The sequence below is a fragment of the Leptosomus discolor genome, chromosome 7 (genome assembly GCF_034619465.1).
Source record: "Leptosomus discolor isolate bLepDis1 chromosome 7, bLepDis1.hap2, whole genome shotgun sequence".
In the NCBI taxonomy this organism is placed as follows: domain Eukaryota; kingdom Metazoa; phylum Chordata; class Aves; order Leptosomiformes; family Leptosomidae; genus Leptosomus; species Leptosomus discolor.
This window is the reverse complement of record NC_141397.1, coordinates 33,938,408-33,956,906: the sequence shown is the minus strand read 5'-3', so window position 1 is coordinate 33,956,906 and position 18,499 is coordinate 33,938,408. Positions and strand designations below refer to the sequence as shown.

General features: G+C 40.8%; 1 protein-coding gene across 4 annotated transcripts in view; it reads right to left on the bottom strand.

Annotated features, from left to right (window-relative positions):
* Positions 1-999: 999 nt before the first annotated feature.
* Positions 1,000-18,499, bottom strand: part of CUL1 (cullin 1) — a 51,884-nt gene continuing 34,384 nt past the window's right edge. For 2 of the 4 annotated variants that reach the window (XM_086467817.1, XM_086467818.1), the window contains exons 8-22: positions 17,764-17,926; positions 13,979-14,109; positions 12,340-12,447; positions 12,137-12,243; positions 10,929-10,977; positions 10,281-10,412; positions 9,629-9,746; positions 8,570-8,646; positions 7,658-7,789; positions 6,232-6,324; positions 4,923-4,970; positions 4,753-4,835; positions 3,221-3,326; positions 2,409-2,522; positions 1,000-1,538 (exon numbers count right to left, since the gene is read on the bottom strand). In XM_086467817.1, the coding sequence (XP_086323943.1) occupies positions 1,458-1,538; positions 2,409-2,522; positions 3,221-3,326; positions 4,753-4,835; positions 4,923-4,970; positions 6,232-6,324; positions 7,658-7,789; positions 8,570-8,646; positions 9,629-9,746; positions 10,281-10,412; positions 10,929-10,977; positions 12,137-12,243; positions 12,340-12,447; positions 13,979-14,109; positions 17,764-17,926 (1,542 nt within the window). In that variant the 3' untranslated portion in view covers positions 1,000-1,457. The remainder of the gene's footprint in view (positions 1,539-2,408; positions 2,523-3,220; positions 3,327-4,752; positions 4,836-4,922; positions 4,971-6,231; positions 6,325-7,657; positions 7,790-8,569; positions 8,647-9,628; positions 9,747-10,280; positions 10,413-10,928; positions 10,978-12,136; positions 12,244-12,339; positions 12,448-13,978; positions 14,110-17,763; positions 17,927-18,499) is intronic. The other 2 variants (XM_086467819.1, XM_086467821.1) reach the window with 2 other exon arrangements.

Sequence of the window (18,499 nt, the reverse complement as noted above, 5' to 3'; positions counted from 1 at the left end):
AAGCAATTTGAGAACTGACCAGCAAGGTGCTTCTACTGCCTGTGCTGGCAGGCTGTAGTGCAACTGAAGTCCTTTTGGAACAGGCACGGCAAGCATGCAAAATCACAAGTGGGGATGGATTCTTTCCCCTGGTTTCCAAACCAGTCTGGATCCCATCTAGAACTGCTCTGTATTTCTTTTTTTTTTTTTAAAACCCAGGCATTTTTGTAGGTTGGAGCTTAATTGTAGTTTCCGAGAAAAACAGTGTTAACACAAAGCCTGGCTCCCTTTTCTTCACAGCAGAGCAAACACTGAACAAATCACAGACTCTAAGGGGAAAAAAAAGGGTTTGGCTGCAGAGGTTTGTTTTTTTTCACTATCGAGAACAGAGAATATAAATTACTAGAACTGAGACCTGTAAGGATGGGAGGGCTTTACTTGTAACACATGGAAAGTTAACACTCATGTCACGCATAGGGAATGAACACAACACATTGGGAGAAGGATGGAATGAAGCCTGGTCAGTGAGGGTGGGTGTAGTAACACTCAAAAATATTTCCATTTCCATCACAGGTTGCATTTAATGGGAATCTTGTTAAAGACACTCAGGTTTCTGTTCTAGTTGAAGAAATGGGCAGCCTAAACCTTATTTGTTCAGGGCAGCATTTAGGCAAGCATGATGCATTTTGTAGCACACTGACAGCACCTCCCCTTTCAGATGGCCAAGTCTCCCCACCTACCTGTATTTTCTGTTCTGCATGTCTTGTGAAGTCACCACAGCTTCCGTTTCAAAACAACACATACGTTTCCTCTTAGGAACAAATGTGCACATTTGATAGTAGATAGCAATTGATTTCTTCTGAGAACAAAATGTGCTCACAGCACCAGAAAACAGGGAAAAGGAGGAAAAGCAAAACAAATGGCTATAGCTTTCATAACCATTATACCTTTTATTTACATTTAGAAAGATAAGTCATGAAACTTAAAACAATAAAACCAAATGCAACTTGTACAGAAATCTTTTAATTTTTTTTTTATTTATCACACATTAAAAAATGAAACACACTATACAAATGGGTTTTCATAGCAGATTACACATGGGTCCATTCAGACTCGCTCTCAAAGTGCTGCCAACATTTATAGGTGCTGCCCCTCGTGGCAGCTGGTTATCATCTAGCCAATGTATTGATTTAAATGCAGTAGCATGCAACCCTTGCAGGAGAAGGGTTTGATTCCTTTCTGTTCTTAAATTAGGTTAAATGGCATTGGTGTCCATATTTACATACTTGAAATGTATCAATCCTGAGCAGTTCTGATGTAAATCTGAGACTGGCTGATGGGAGTCCTGGTCTCAGGCATTAAAAAGGGAGGTCCAAATGGCAGCAGGGTGGCTGCTATGAAGTTCCGTTGCTTTCATTCTTTCCATCACATACCTATTTGCAGAGTGTCACACAGTCAAGTAATTGCTAATAAAAAGGCTAAGCCAAGTAGCTGTAGGTGTCCTTCTCGCCATCTACACGTTCCAAGTACTCCTTCTCAATCAGAATGTCAATGCATTTCTGTGGGAGAAACAAAGCGAAGTGGTGGGACACTGGCAGAAGAGCCCTCCCTGTGGTTGCTACAAACTTCGAATGATTTTGGCTGCTGAGTTTCAGGGCAAGGAGAGGACGGGAGCAGGCAAAGGGCAAACACCACAACAATCTGCTCTCCCCTTCTGACCACGTCCAAGAAGAGAACTTCGCTAATCCACTACACTGAGTTACGCTTACTGGCTGCCGTTCCAAGGTAGTGACCCGGAGAGCAACTGACCATCAGCGTGCTGAGCAACTTCAGGGCAAGATGGCAAATAAAGAGTTAAACCAAGATGCAGAGGGCTCACTGGAAGTCACTGGAGAGCTGGGCACATCTCTTTCAGCACTGGTGCCACTTCATGCCACTGCTCCCCACCACCCGTTTGTTGCCCCACCTGTCCCCCGGGGGTGGGTGGAAAAGCCACTGGTGGGACCGCAGAACAGACCAAAGAGGGACCCACGATTACACAGAGTGTCCCCTCCCCGACGCTTATTCTGGGAGAGATGAGGGAACTGTCTGGTTGGGCCGGCCCCCAGGCAGCACTAATCCCACACCTGGGAGAGCAGGAACAGGAGGGAAGCTTGGAGCAAAGGCTGCCGTAAGCTGGCACCCACGTGAAAAGATGCGACTGAGCTACTGTTTTACCACTGCCAACAACACGAAACGTGCATGTTACCCTAAGAGAAATACAGTATTTCTGGTTAGAATATTTCCTACTTATCTACAACTCAAAAAAACCCTTTCCTTACCCATCCCATCTCCTCAGCTTCCCTTTTTAATTCAGAAGCATGTATTTTGTCTATACGTATCCTCCTTGCCTCCTGGAACACAGGTTCAGAGACATGGTTCTCACGTACCTTAATTACTGGAACTCGGGGCTTGAACCTTGAGGAGAGCTGTGTTAGCACTTCTCCGAGCAGTTGCTGGTGCTTTAGAACCTTCCTCATTTTCATGATTCTCACGATAGCAGCCTGCACAGCAAAGTCAGAAAGGCGGGCTTAGGAGCAAACCACTTGTCCTTCTGGATAAAGGTACTTTACTTCCCCAGCGGGTCACAGATGCAGAAGCATCATCAGATGCTTCCCCGTACCAGACAGGCAGAAACAAACATCAACTACTCACGCAGGCTTGGAGAGCTCAGATTCCGCATGGCACACACTCATCAGAAGTGGTTTTAACATGTGAATTTTAAGAACCACTCTGCTTATGGTTCAGCATAACACCAGTACCACCAGCAACATGAAACCGCTTGTCTATCAGAAAGCCTTCGTCACACATTTAACCTTACTCGGGCGCTCTCTTAGGAGCATGCTTCTATTTCCTTCCCCTGCCCCTTTGCTTCTCCAGTGGATTCCAAATGAACCGATAGAAAAACACTGTTAAGCTCATGCTGCTGAGGTGTTGCTGGTTTTCCCCCAGAACAGAGCTCTGCTGAGTGTGGGCAGCTGTGGAACCTGAAGCACAAAGTTAGGACAAACGTGGAAAACCTGTCATGCCTTTCTCAGTTTTCTAGGACAGACTCCTGTTGCCTCGAAGAGTACTGCAAATACATTTTTAGCTCCAACACCTGGCACTGCAGTGGCATGTTGCCTTTTAATAAAAATTAAGAAAACCCCCCAGTCAGCTTCATTAAAGGACTACAAAGCTGTAATTCTGCAGCACAAATCACCTGAATCAGTAGTTTCCTATCTTCCTCTATATTTTTGTGTGTAGTTTCTTGTTCCTGCTTCTGTTCAGTCTTCATTGGCACATTGATGTTTACCCTTAATTTTTTGCTGTGGAGAAAACCAGAAGTTAGTAAGACAATTAACCTGTTTGAAAACAAATCAAACCACAACAAAGCCCAACTCCAAACTAAGCACCCCCACCCCCCCCACCGCCCAATAACTTCACAACAAAAGGGGACACTGGCGCTTCTGAAAATTTTAGACCACCTTATTCAAGTTTAAAAATAAAGTTTAACTACAAACTAAAAACCTGCAACCAATCAAAAAAAACCCCAAACCTTTTCAGTGGCTATTTGTGTGTTTCATGACTTACTGAATCCAACCTACTGATCCGTTAGGTCTAATATGGAATGTTACATTTAGTAAGGAGTTTCCAGTCAGCGAATGGGACAAAAAGTCAGTGGAAACAGAATCACCTTCTGATTTACACCCCGAATTCTGACCACCGTGTGGAGAAAGGAATTTGTTCTGTAACACTGAACTCTGCCTTCCTTTCACGCACTCCCCAGTGCCCATGGCTGTGCCAAGGCGAGCCCGCTGCCGCATGTGGCTGCTCTCAAGATGAGGTGCAGCAGCACAAGCAGGGAAGGAGCCTCAGCACCAGGCAGTGCTGCCGTGGAGAGAGGAGCTGCTACTTTTACAGCCAAGTCCTGTGTGTCAGAAACTGGGAACCACCAAGCCGCCCAGGGCAGTGGTGCTGAGCTGCTTCCATCACTGCGTTAACATAACTGACTGGGAATTCTCAAACCTTCAATTATCGGTCAAGGAGGGAAGAAAGCAGATGAAGAGTGAGGTACGAGGAAAGGGTTTAAAAGGTTTCTTTTGCTTAAGAGCTCCTCTTCATGAGGTACCGAACTCCTCACTGAATTTACGTGTGTTTACCTCTGCTCTGGTAAGCATGATAAAAAGTCACTGCAGTACTGCAAACAGCTTAAAATACACAAACATTGAAAGCAGCGCTGGTTAAAGCGGGTAATAAAAGCTACTGACAACTGGGTTTATTAAGTTTTCAAATCACTGTACACTCCCGAGTTCTAAACTGAGCCGGCTGAGCGTCTCATGTTATCTCTCCTGGATGAATATTTAAGACCCTGACCTTTGCTGGTCACTGTACACTACTGTAACCTTATAAAACACACTATATTTTGCTGAGTACATGCAAGTCATGCACCTTGGTAAAAACCAGCACCGTTTCTTACCAGGAATTAATTACACAAGAACCAAGGAACAAAATGGACACAGGAAAGTATGTCTGGGCCTTGACAGACTACGAGCTGATATCCTACCCACCCCACTACTAGCCAGCCCTCCTCGCCTTTCACGCTGGCACACATTGGATCTGTATTTGATTTGGCACTTGAACCCTGGAGCTTTCATCCCAGGTATATGAGGTTTTACCCAAATTTTGAAAGCAGAGAAGGAGGTTGCTGCCCATTATACACAAGTGATGTACGCTGCTGAAGTTTTTCCTTACTTTTTATAACCAAGATACAGTTTTATTAAGGTATCTGGTTTTAACTCCACCTCATCAACATTTGCATTTTCATCTTCCAAAACCTACAAGAAATAAAATAAATAAAATAAATATTCATTAATACATTTTGCTGAATGTTAAGCAAGTCATGAAAAAGCAAGAGTACTCACAAGCAATTTTGATTTCAACAGTATCTGTAGAACTTGTGCCAAGATATCCTACAAAATTACAGAAAATAGTATCAGCGCAGGCAGACAGCACCTTTCTCTAGCTTAAAATACTTCAACAAGAATGCAAGTATTTAGACTAAGAACTATCAAGTGCAGAATACTGCAAAACGAGTGAGGGAAAAAACCCAATGAAAATGTAATTTAAAAAACCCAGAATTTAATAAGGCCCTTTTTGGATGTTCAGACATATTCCCCATGCAGTCAGACTAATTCCAACCAACAGATCTTTCCAGTTGCTGGTTTAGGAGCTATTTTGCAAGCAGATTTCTAAGTGTAAGAAGTATTTTTTCCCAAACCACGCATGTATAGCTACCACAGCAAGCTTAAGCGTCAGAAAGTGAGCAGCCTCTGCTTTCCGATTAACGTATCTTCATTTCCTCGCTTACACCAGGGATCTGTTCTGGTTCCTGGTCGGTCACCCAGATGGCTACACTACTGCCAGTGCTCTGTGCAGGCTTGCAAAGCTGCCGTTGGACCACAATGGAAATCTTCTGGGTTTGATGCAGTTAAGTTTTCAGCTGTATAAAGGGGTTTGTTCCATAATTTGGGCCAACTATTTATGTTACATAAATAAATATATACAAATGTGTGCCAAGAAGCATCCATAACCAATGGCAGCCCCACAAGATTTCCAGGTTTGCTGTAAGCCAGCAGCAGCAGTAACTATTTCTAAACGCAAAGATCTCGCTGACTAGGAATTGCCCAACTTGCCAGAAGTCCCAGCAGACTTGGTTCAAACCTACTAGTAAAAGGACACAAGATGGCAAATAAACTGTGGGCCATCAAGTCTACTTTGAAAGAAAGGGAAGGAGCCCTTTCCTCAAGAGAGGCTGAAAACTGCACGTTTTACTGTGTTCATGTATATAAGCCGTGAGATGTAAAGAGCAGCAGATGTGCAGATTGATCCTTTATGGAAAATGCTGGTTTTCCTAGAAAATTGTCACAATATTAAAATGAATGTAGTGAAACACTGAAAACTTGCTACCAGAGCTCAGCAGGAAGCTGGACAACTCACGCTGGCTACGACCAGGAGCACGCCTACACTCATCAGCAGACTACGCAGTTACGATTACAAGAAAGTCAACCAGGAGTGTAAGGTGACCAAGAACAGAGCACATCTGTCTCCTTCAGGACAGAAACAACTCTGGCTTCAAGCATGTCTAATCCTAATTTCTTACAATAGCAGGAAGAGCCTTGAAGAGCAAAAGACGTGTTCACAAGAGTGTGGTAAAATGTGCAAAATCACTACCATTTTTATTTGGGTGCTGTCTGTCAGCTGCTGCACGGTGTAGGCATCTTCTGTGTTGTACTGCAGTAAAATCGCCATCTGGAACGTGGATGCCTAACAGATCCAAAACCAGAGAACAAAGGGAAGAGGGGGGAAATCAGGAAATGAGAAGGAACATACACGCTTTCTGAATTTGGACAGCCTGAGATTCACCAGTTAAACACACAGACTGGAATATCTGGACAAGAGAATCGCCAACTAGTGCTAACCACTGCGCAATACAGAAAAACCTGATTTTACTTGCACAACCAGAACTCTACCTGCCAGCATTACCGGAACACAAACCCTAACACTATCATCACTAACTAGCTGCAGACACTTCATCAAATCTTCTATTATGGTGTCAAAGCCTTATCTTCCTACTTGCTAACATAATTTTAAATTATTTTCTTCTGTCACTCCCTGACTCTTAGTCATTTAATCTTCATTATAACCTACACACAGACTTACTGACTTCATCCTCACAACCCTCCCAACTCCAGCAGAATAGTGAAACCAAGTTTATAAACAAGGCAGCTATCAGTGGCTTGTTCACATCGATCACCGTGGGGTCAACATATGTTGACAAGTTCAAAGTCTGACATTATCTTGTTTCTTCTCACTGTTGTGAACCACTCTCCTCTGTCTACCTCTTAAGAGGAAGCAGGCAGGGAAGCATAAGCAGCGTGAGATCATATGTGAAGAGGCTGCAGTTGTCTTGCACAACCCAGTTCAACACTGGTTCAAACCACCAGTATTGTATTCTCTTTTCTAGGTCACTTTTCTTTTAAACATGGATCTTAAGCATCAGTACAGTAAATAAATCAAATGTATAGTAAAGGTTCTATTATTCATTACACCAACAACCACCTGGGGAGGGCTAATACCTGTGTTCACCTCGGTAGTGCACAGATCTGCAGCCATCAGGTCTGGCATCTGTGCTTTGCATTATTCAGACAGCAGCATTATTCACAGGACTAAAGCTAATGACTGCACGCCAGCACCGTAACTGGTAGCAAAACACGTCTCTGTGTGTACACATACCCCCTCCCCCCCCCCCCAGGAAGGAATTGCAGCGTTTGAAATATTTAATTGTGATACATCGTTACATACTGTTAGTGAAAACAGATCAAATACAGCTCAAATGGCTTTATCACTATTAAAATTAGTTTGTGTGCTGCTTCCACATCGACACACTTCATTTTAAACACACTTGTCCGCACACCAGTCCTTTAAAGTAGGATAAAGCAATTGACTCCAAAGGAGTAAAGAGGCTGAGCAGCCCATCCAGATAAGGTAAGGGCAGCGGAGCAGAGGGTGGGCGTGTGTCTGTGCAGCAGCCAGCCGCACCCCGTCCTCTGAAGGCAGTGATCACCACGAGCTCCCGCTGGTGTGGCGGGATCCTTACCTGTAACGTGTATCTGTTTTTGAAACAGTTGGTAACCAGTTCCCCTTTGGACAGCTGATACAACCATGTTAATTTTCTTCCACTATGACGACTGGCATAAAACGCAGTAAATCTCTGATAGCTCCGTTCTAACTGTATAAAAACAACAACAAAAAATAAATAAAGAATATTATTTACCTTCGTTTACCATTACTAGAACATGCTCTGGAACCAACAAAGGAGAATCGAATCTGATCACCCTTGACTGCCATGCTGTCTGAGTAAGAGAAACAGAAATCCAAAGTATTCATATTCTTCAAACTGGATGAACTTTTCCCTTTGTTATGACCTTCCCCTCTACAGTGTGTCATTAACAATAAAAAAACCCAAACAAGCATGTAAGTTCCACTCTTCCTTTTATGACACATTAAGCAAGGCTAGAAAGGCAATTTCTTTTAACCACCTTCTTCCTCCAGGTAACAGCAGTTAAGCTTACTTCTCACGTGAAGTATTCGTGTCTTGTCTCTTCTGGATAAGCACTCAACAGAAAACTAACAGTTGTGATATCTAAAGGTTTTACTGGACAGAGCCGAAGCAACAGCAAGAACAAATTTCTTACATAAAAGTATATGCAGAGTAACACACTACAAAGATTTGCTTCAGCTACTGTTGAATGTTTTGAAGAAAGGTTCATTGACCAGGATCCTTCCACAGAAAAAAAAAAGAAAAAAAAAAAAAAAAAAGAGTTGTGTATTTCACAGTTCCCTCCCACCACCTTGCGCACTTATCTTGTTCCAAATATCCTCCAGCCAAACACCAGAGACACTTCCTGTCATCTGACACACACCACCACAGAAGGAGACGCCAGCCTTGTACAACAAATTTCTAGCACGATCCTTCCACGCGCAGATGAGCCGAGCGCAAGCGTCTCACCTCAGAGGGCAGAGCGAACGTGCAGGACTGCTGGAACGGCCACGACCCAGAGCTCAGCACCTGGATGCTGAAATCCACTGGAAGAGAGGTGAAGAGGCTGAGCTGCGTTAGCCCCTGCGCTCTCACGCCCCCCTCAAACCCGCAGTCCCAGCTCTAACACAAAGAAGAAATGGCTCTCCCTTCTGCTCAAACAAAAATCACTGCACAATACCTGGCTTTTTTATTCAGTCCATAAAACAAAGGGATTCATGGGAGATGCCGCTGCAGCTGGAGCGCTTTAGATTTACTGTGAGACTGGCTCAGTTTTCCCCTCATTTGTAGGGGTCATTACCCTGTTTCTATCCTCACAACGGATTTCTCTTTTAACATGCAAGTGTAAAAATGGTAAGCGTTCATTTCCGTGTGTATCTAAACTCATCACTGCACAGTACACCACAAGAACAAACATTTCACATTTGTACTTGTAAGGCATTTTGGCAAGTCCATAAGAATAATACAAAACCAAAGTAAAATTTAAGCCTGACATGACACAATTCACTGTATTATCTATTAAGTTAGTTTGTGTGCAAGCATGGGATTACATTACATCACAGAGTAATCCAACAAATGATCGTCAATTCTTTAAAAAAATTATTTTTATGTGCTTCAATGAAAAAAAATATTTCTTTATAAAAAGGCAACAGGACTGTCTAACATCCTTTTTTCTGTAATTGTTTTACACAAGCATGAACTTAAGCCATGTTGTGCTCAAAACCAAAACCGTTTGAAGAAAAAACATCTTTCCAATCTAAAAGAAAAATAAAAGAGACAGGATTCAACTTAATTTAGTTACATACCTAAACATGAGTTGCAAAACCAGGAGGAAGCTACCCATGACAGAAAATACAATGTGCTATTAGAAGACTAATTTAAAAACCCCAGCTATCTCAGTCAAAATAACACTAAATCTAACTTCTAGGGGCATGATGTCTACATCAACTATTTCCCTCAGAGTTAGCTCTGTAGAAATAAGAGGAAGCCAAACGACTCAACAGTAACTGAGGTAGATGTATTACTTACAATCTAATGGTTCTGAATTGGTCAGGTGCTTTTTAAATTGCTCATTCAAGTCCTTGCTTACACCAATGTCTTGGAACATCCGCTGCAGCTTGGAGGTATACTCAAAACCACAAGCTTGCTGTATTTCAAAAGCACAGACATGTCAGCAAGGCACATTTTTGACATAGGAGAACGAGAAGAACAAAGTATCGGAGCCTGTTTTCTTAAATAAGAGTTCAGTATTTCGCTTACTCAACGCACTGGTCCCAACTAGCCATGCACTTTAATGGTCACCAAAAACCGAAGACTTTGTTTAAAAATAAAGCAAAACGCACAACAGAACAGACTACTAAAACAGTATATTAGATCATATTTTGCTTGACCCTGCATGAACAAGGGTTAGTGAAATTAAGCAACTTGTCAGCAGTTGCTCCTTGAGATAATTATATCCATGTCATTTATTTGGATAGAAATAATTAAGCTTAACACCATCAGACAGACATTCACTACAAGATCCTAGGAGGTTTAAAAAAAAAAAGGAAAATATCACCTAGGTGGTGTATTTTTCTATAGTACATAAAATAATGAAACAGAAGGATACACAATGATGCTTTCCAAGGCAGCCTGAAAACCTGCAATACGGCAGGTCATGGGACAGTCACGGAATACTCACTTTTAGTTTAGAGATCATGCTGGCCTCAGCATCGTCGCTAGCACTGTTCTGATGAACGAGTCTTTTTGCCAGCATTTTAGCATAGAATTTTTGAAACACATCTTTATCCTCAATGTACTTGAAGACAACCATCTGGAAAAGCCAAGATAATTTGTAAGGAAAAAAATCATTGAAGCATTTTGTCTTGAAAAAGCTGTAGCAGTAGCTACTTCATTTGCACTTGAATTTTTAAAGGCAGGGGGTTGTGTTTGGTTTTTTTTTGGGGGGGGGGGGGGGGGGGGGGTGGGCGGGAAAGCAGTGTTTGTTTGTTTTAAATGTGGATACTATTTTAAGCACATTAACTGTATATTCCACACATACAGCCTTATATATGAATAAATATGTAGTGCATATATGTAATGATAAAAAATACATTGTAGAAATTAATGTGTATATAAAAATGAATCCATTTAGCCACTTTAAATCTGCTGTAAAGGGCTTTTTTTTTTAAAAAAAATTAAATTAAGCCACAGATTATTACTGAAAAAATGAAATATTAAGTAATGAAATCAAACAAAATAAAAGGTTTTCTCTCATCTGACTTCTGTGACAATTACTAACTTCTCAAAGCTTACACAGAAGAGAAACTGTATTCTATAGACATCTTACCACTTGATTAAGTGTATCTTCCAATTCTGCTTCTTCTGGGTTCTTTGAGCTGCAATCAAAGAGGGCATTTTTAATAAGTTCCAAAACTGCTAAAGTAAAACAACACCTGGATGCATACGGAAATGTCATAAAGGCAGGCATACAGACTGAGTAGTTCTGGGATCACAGACTCTTTAGAGGAAACGGTGTAATGAAATGAACACTCCTCTTCACTACCCCACACATAAGCAATTCTGAAGCATGTTTTTCAAACAATAGGTTGAACTCCTGGACCAGGAATTGCTTGGCACTTCCTGATAGCCTGGATACCCCTCAGGATTTATGGGCTTAAACACAGATCTCCCTCTTCCTGCCTTTTTTCTGCTGCTAAATGCCCTCTTCATTTCTTATCTTAGTACAGTGAAAACAGCTTGAGAGCTGGGTCTTGACTGGGCAAGAGCTCAGGTGGCACCACATTGTTCTCCTCCGTACTATGCTGGTCCATGAGGCATACCCCAACTCTACCCTGCAGAAAGCCACCATTTATAAATGAGAAAACAAATCCTCTCCTGAAGGAAGGAGGGAATAGGGAAGGGAAAAGCGAGCAAGTTATTCCGGGTTTGGGTTGGTTGTTGTTGGTTTTTTTCCTCCCTCAAAGCAGCTAGAGAAGTCACCAGTGACAAAACTGACACTAATCCAGTACGGACCGAACTGATACTAACTCAATGTATGATCCGCTGAATCACTTGAAGCCAAATACCTTAAATTATGAACTGCGGGAGGTCAGAAAGCAGTTTTTGTCCTTCTCAATTTCTGCCCAGATGGAAGAAAATACAAAGAAAACAACAGGAGGAAAGCAAGAGTTTTAAAGGGAAAAGGGAAGGCGTGTCTCTTCTTTACAACATAAAACACAACCCAAATTTGGGGGGAAAACCCCTCAAACTTAATAAACCCCTCCTGTTTTATTAAAAAGACAAAACTTAGTTTCCTATAAGGAGAGAAAGGTCTTAGATCTTTTATTCCTCCCTCTTTTCTTCAAAAAAAGAACAGTAAACTCCATATAATCTTCAGAAATGGTCCTACTGAAATTTTTGTATTCAGAATTTGGTATAATTTATTTGCCTTGAAACTGAAGTTCTGTTTCTGATGACGCAATATGAAACTTCGTATGCTAAAACCTTTTAAAACAAATGCCAACCTGAAGTAATAATTTGTCTTTGAAGACGTACCTTTTCTTTAGTAAAGAGTCACAGTATCGTGCCAGTAGCTCTGGGGATTTACTGGATGATTGAGCCATTTTTGTCACTGCATTATTATTTATAAATCGACCACAAGCCTATAAATCACAAAAGACAGTGAAATTTTGGGAGACAAAAGCACTGAATAGAAAAAAAACTAAAAACGTTCACCATATGCCACCACATATACTTACTTTGTCTAGTGCAGCCACAAAGCCAGCATCATTGTTGAATGCAGACATGACTAAAGCGTTATATTTCTTATGGACATCCAACACTGTCTGTACATACATTTTTGGATCCTGCAATAAAGAAAGATTGGGTTTTGCAACGCCTTGACTTTCTGCTTTCTGCTTCCTCCAGAATGGAGCTACTCACTGGCCTAAGCAAATTTTTATGGGGAAAGTCTACAAAGTATTAGAAATATTTTAAAGGTAAAATAGTATCCAGACTAGTCTAGGTCCTGTGCCCAGGACTGACTGACACTGGCACCAGCTTTCATTTACAGCAACCACAGTGCACAGTGTACTACATTATATAGTACAAAAGACAACAAAACCACTTACTCAACCCCTGCAAACATTTCCAGGAAGGACATAAGCTTAATTTGACTCAGACCTGAGAAAGCTGGACAATCACGCAATGGCAGTTACTATAGAAGAAACCCTTGAAACAATTCCCTAGCAAGAACATAGCAGGCATACCCCCAACAAGAACAACTCAGTACAGAGACTGCAGTCATTGTTGACTGTTCTTAAAAGTTATCTGCGCAACACCCAGTGGCAGCCAAATGCCAATAAACATCAGGTGTATGGCACTTGGACGAAGTTCTATGCACAGTTACTGATCTCTGCATCTCAATAAAGATGGAGTGGAGTCAGAGAAGGAACAGTGAAAGGCAACTAAAACAGCAAGCAGACAGGGCAACTACTACACAACAGACCAGGAAGTCTTCAATTTGGAGATCAGAAGTTTGGAAGGGCATATGGCCAAGGTTTACAAAATCAGGAAGATGACTGTAAAGATTAATGATCACCAAAAGCCACGTTTTATAACTATGGGGCACTTGATGAAAGTGATAAGAAACAAGTTTAAGACGGATAAAGCAGAGAACATCTTTACATGTAGTGGACTTCTGGAGCTGGCTGCCACAGGAGGCTGCTGGGAGCAGATATCACCAGCAGGTTCAAGAATGGGTTAGACAAATGGATGGACAACAGATCCACAGACAAAAACTAGAAGGAGTGGGCATGGAGGTAGTCCTGTAACATTCCTATCGCAAGAGTTCCAGATGCTGGCAATAAATGTCAGAAGATGGGCAGGGCTGTTTTTCAGGATCCTGAAAAACATCTCCCGTTGCCTCCGAAGACAAACATAGACTACGTGGACCATTGATATAATGCCAAACTAAAACCAACAGAAACCATCTCCACACAGTCCTATCAAAGTCAGAAGACCACAAGATGATGAAATAAAATACATTCCACTGGAGATAATGCTTTGAAACAGTGGACTTCCAGGGGTATTTGTAAGCGCAGCATTTGCACAGCCAGCTTCCCAAGCAGTGTTGACATCCTGACACAGAGCAAGAACTCAGAAGGAAAACAAAATCCCCAAACCAACCCACCACCCTAAGCCCAAAGGGCAGTAAAACAGTGGTGTGACTGTTGTTCTAAGCCTACCATCAACATTTGAGAATTGCCTGGTCCTCACAAATCAAATCATTGAGAGAGAAAACATAAGTAAACTGGAAACTGTATTCAGCAGCACTGCCCTCCTCTAATGTAAAACTGGCAGCAATCACACATAGACTTATTTTGATAGGATACTTGCATTTAGAGCAGCCTCTCCACATTTCTCGATTGCAGCTAGACCCTGATTATGAATGTGGGTTTCCAAAAGTTTTTTCAGCTCTCCAAGGCCATCCTGAATTCGAGATACGAGGTTATACATGCGTCCCAAGTCTGAAAAAGAAAAAGGAAAGCCAACATCTCCCATTTCTACTAGCTATGACTCCAATTCCTCATTTACAAGTTGCCAATAGGAGTTAAACATCCATGGTCAACCTAAACACACACGCAATTGCTCCTGTAAAAAGCCAGAAAAATCTACAGCAAAAAGTTACACAGTATAGAATAACTTTGTACTAACCTGGAAAGCTGAGATTGATTAAAGAGAAAACCACCTGTTAAACATTAAGATCTGTTTTACCTTCACAATGCTACATAAATCTCAAGAACAATAAAAACCCCAATTTAAATTATAGGAATATATTTACTTCTGATTTCTCATTTTCATAAAGAAGTGCAATGATTCAAAAAGGGAGTTAAATCCCTCTTATTTAGATCAAGTTTTGAAGTGTTGCCATGAATTAGGACTGTCATTAACATTACACTGCTGGCTGTGCTAAGAGCACAACGTTCTCCAGCTGACCACTGTCCTTTAAATCTTATTCTGAACAGGACAATTCTTGGAGATCTACCACCACCTGTAGCCTTTTGTATAGTAACACTTCTATTCGGGGCAGCATCAGTGGTAATGGTTGGAAATTTAAGGCAAAATGTTACGTATTGATATGACCTTAACAGATAAACTGAAACATTGTAAGGCAAATAAAGCACTGTCAATAAAGCCTTCTCGTAAAAAAAAAAAAACCACCAACAACATTTAAGTAACTGATTACCAGTAGAAATAATTGTATCTCAAGGAAAAGAAACGTCCTGAAAAGCATGACGATGGAACAAAACTAACAAAGGTAAAAAAATAAATTGGACGTCGCTTCACATATGTTAAAGCTTCACATTAAAGTCTCACCAGTTTTTGGCCAAGACATCCCCAAATTGACTAGTAATTTTGGAAAGTCTAATATTGAAGAAGGCTTTGGTTTTGTTATTCATTTTCAACAGGGCAGATGCTTTGTACTGTTTGAGTGCACAACTCTTGCTTTCTTTTAAAAGAAGAAAAGCCAAACTTTATTATGGCCATAAACCAGGGACACAAACCCACTAGTTACCTCTTGTAATCTTGCCCTCACTGAACAGGCATTCAAGTGAAACAACAGTAAACCACCAAATTAGTTACTGTAAAGTAATGAGGATATTTCACCTTGTTAAATCTACCTTAAGGTTGTCAGCTGCATCTACCTCTTCTAAAGTGTAAGGACTTCCCTGAAGGGCTTACCAGCAATTTATTACCACCTGAGGATTATCAGATTAAATAAAACAGAGCAACCAAGCAGCTGTATCAGTACCAAACTCTGAAATACAACACACAGAACTCGATGCCTTTAATACTGACGAGGTAACACCTCTATTCAGACCTGTTTCCATACAAGGTTTTCCATTCCTTAGCGCTTTGGCAAGCTTAGACTTTTGGATCTGAAAAGCAAACATTTTTTTTCCTCTCTGAAAAACCACATTTGCAACCTGATGTTAAACTTTTGTAACAGCGTAAGAATGCTGCGTTTTCACCTACAGAATTTTAGAAAAAAGTTAGGAAAACAATGCCATGCACAGATACAGTAATGTGCTGCTAGACCTACCCACAAATAAGGGTTCACAGATTGGTCTATCAGGATGTCTGTATTGGGTGAAATATGGAAGAGATGCTACGAAGCCTCAAGGAAGACTTACACAGTAACTCCACCTAAATCATTACAGCCTGCTCCCAATAAACGTAATTATTTCCTGTAGGTATCACACAGATGCAAATACGTAACACATGAAAAATGTGCCCCACAACCTTTATAACTAGTTGCACAATGAGATAAAAAAGTTACAGAGCACCAACAGGAGTGGCCTGTGATATGTTTAACGTACTCCACATGGGAGGACCTCAAACCCAGTGGACTTCCAAGAGCAAAGCAAAAGAGAGCAAGATTTTATTATAAATTTAGGACAGTCTACAACAGGCTATTTTAGTATTTTACAAATCAGAGTGAACTGATTATAGTGATTAAAGAATGAATTCTCAAAGCTTTCAAAATAAATGTTTCTAATCTTGAGACATCATGAAACTTAAAAAGGGCCAGGGAAGTACTGTAATTTGCACAAGTGAAGCTTGAAAAAAGAAAATATTTTGAAAAGTAATTAAAAAAAAAAATCACACATTTTAAAATGCCTAATTAAATCTTAGAAATAACCCAAACGAAAGTAAAACCACAGACATGTAACAAGATGGCGCCCAAGACACACGGTGGTACTTTTCCTTTTTCACCCCGACAGATCTGCGGAACAGAACGGCATGACTATGGCAAGTGACTGCATTAAAGGCTCCCATAACCCATGAGCTTGATAAAGTACAAGGTGGGGGGGGGGCAGGGCAGAGCCTGGGAAGGCCTCCTGAGTCCAGAAAAATGTTCTTGGTAGTACTATTACCAGAAGACACTTATGAAGTCATTTTACTAGTCAACACCCATCTGTATCAAAATCTCTTCCAACTACAGAGTAAATACATTTATTTACAAACATAAACAACATCTGACTCAAATACTAGCACAGGATAAAAATCTTCTATTTACGTTTGAAATGTGCCACTTCTGACCTGCTAATCGTGCTGCACTGCTCTTTTCTATTTTGAAGCTTCTCTTAGTTATCAGCATGGTGATTATAGTAATTATTCATAGTTCCTCTTTTACGGTTGATATATAAAGAGACAGAGTCACAGCTGCAATTCACAACACTCAAACGAACAGTATCATCAATAGTAACTTAATCACTTAATCTTAAATTCTGTCACTTTCTTCAAAGCAGTATTTCAGCTAGAGCTTACCTTGACCTCCTATATAGATTTAATTAATTCCCCAAGTGGAAAAATCAGAAACACCATTCACCCTTATCATCTGCACGATGCACAGGCATCACTTCGCCCTAGTTTTGATTGTTACTTTGTGCTAAGGATTACCTCCTGAGGAAACTCATAAAAACCAGTATGATTGACAATTCCTTAAAGATACCTGAACACTTTGATAATCTTTACTTATTTTAGAGGAACCTCTCAAGAGGTCTTTATTCTATGCGCTCTCTATGAACGTATAAACTTGAGCCAATAGTGGCATTTAAGATGAATTTTCACAGCTAAAATTATCTCATCCATTAATAATTTCCACCCTTTCCTTGTGCTGTAGACGAAGTTTTATATATTTTACATACTATATTTAGAAGCTCCTTATTTGCTTCTATTCCTCTTTTCACATTTTCTATGCATACTTCTAGACAACTTGGACTTTTAAATTCTCACTGCTGACTCAAAGATCCATGGATTAAACTGAAACAGCTGGTAAGTATACTGGTCTGGTTTTTGTCTCGCATCTCTCATGGAAGCTTCAACTCCTGCTGGAAGGATGGCTCAAGTGCTCTCGAAGCTCTTCCAACCACATTAAGAGAAATCAAAAGTAGTGCTGTTTTACCTTAATATTTAGGATTGGAACAGGCGTCTTGAGGCAATATCCTCAGCCGTCCCAATTTAATCAAAAGCTGCTTGTCCATCAGTTTAGTGTTTATCTTCCCTGTCATTCTAATTCCTGAACAAATCACATTTAGCTATCACCAAAATTCACATTATTCACAAACCGTCAGGGAGGAGTTCTAAGCCTAAAACCAATGTTTGAATCTCCTTACCTTCATTTTTGTCAGCATCCAACAAATTCTGAAACTCTGTATGAAATATCTCCAGGTGTTTTTCAATAAGTACTTGCTCACATTTTCGTGCTAACTCATCTTGTGTGCTCTCATGGAGATATACCTGAACTCTACGCTGTTCCTCAAGAAGGCGAGCTTCAGCCTACAGAACAGGGAGATAAATGTGAAACCCGTATGGAAGGCAGAACAGAAATCCAACAGCAGCAAACAGACAACTATTTAGAAACTTCATCTAGAAAACAACAACCACCACCACCAAACCTCTCACTAATGCGGTGTTATGATCCGCCTACTTAAGCAGTTATTTTTCTGGGAACTGATATACAAATGGAATCAATATTCATGTTGATGATAATATTATATACTTTTGGGGGGGGGGGGTGGGAAATCACAGCAAGATTGTTTTCCCATTGCTTCTGAATAAGATGTTTACAGATGGAAACCTGCTGTCAGAAAAAGAGAAAGCTGCTGACATGAGAGGCTGGCAGTTTTAGCATCAGCAAGCTCTCCAGCTACAGAGGTAGTTTTGTTTAAGACAAACATGAATATACTTCATGCCTCCACAAAACTAAAAGGCAGAAAATGACAATTTAACAGTATGCCCGTGACAAATTTATTTGAACGTTCGCATCCACATCCTTACACAGAAAAGCTTCTCAACAATCTACAATCATTTAAGTCATACTCGCATTTAATTTGGCATATGAAATGCTAA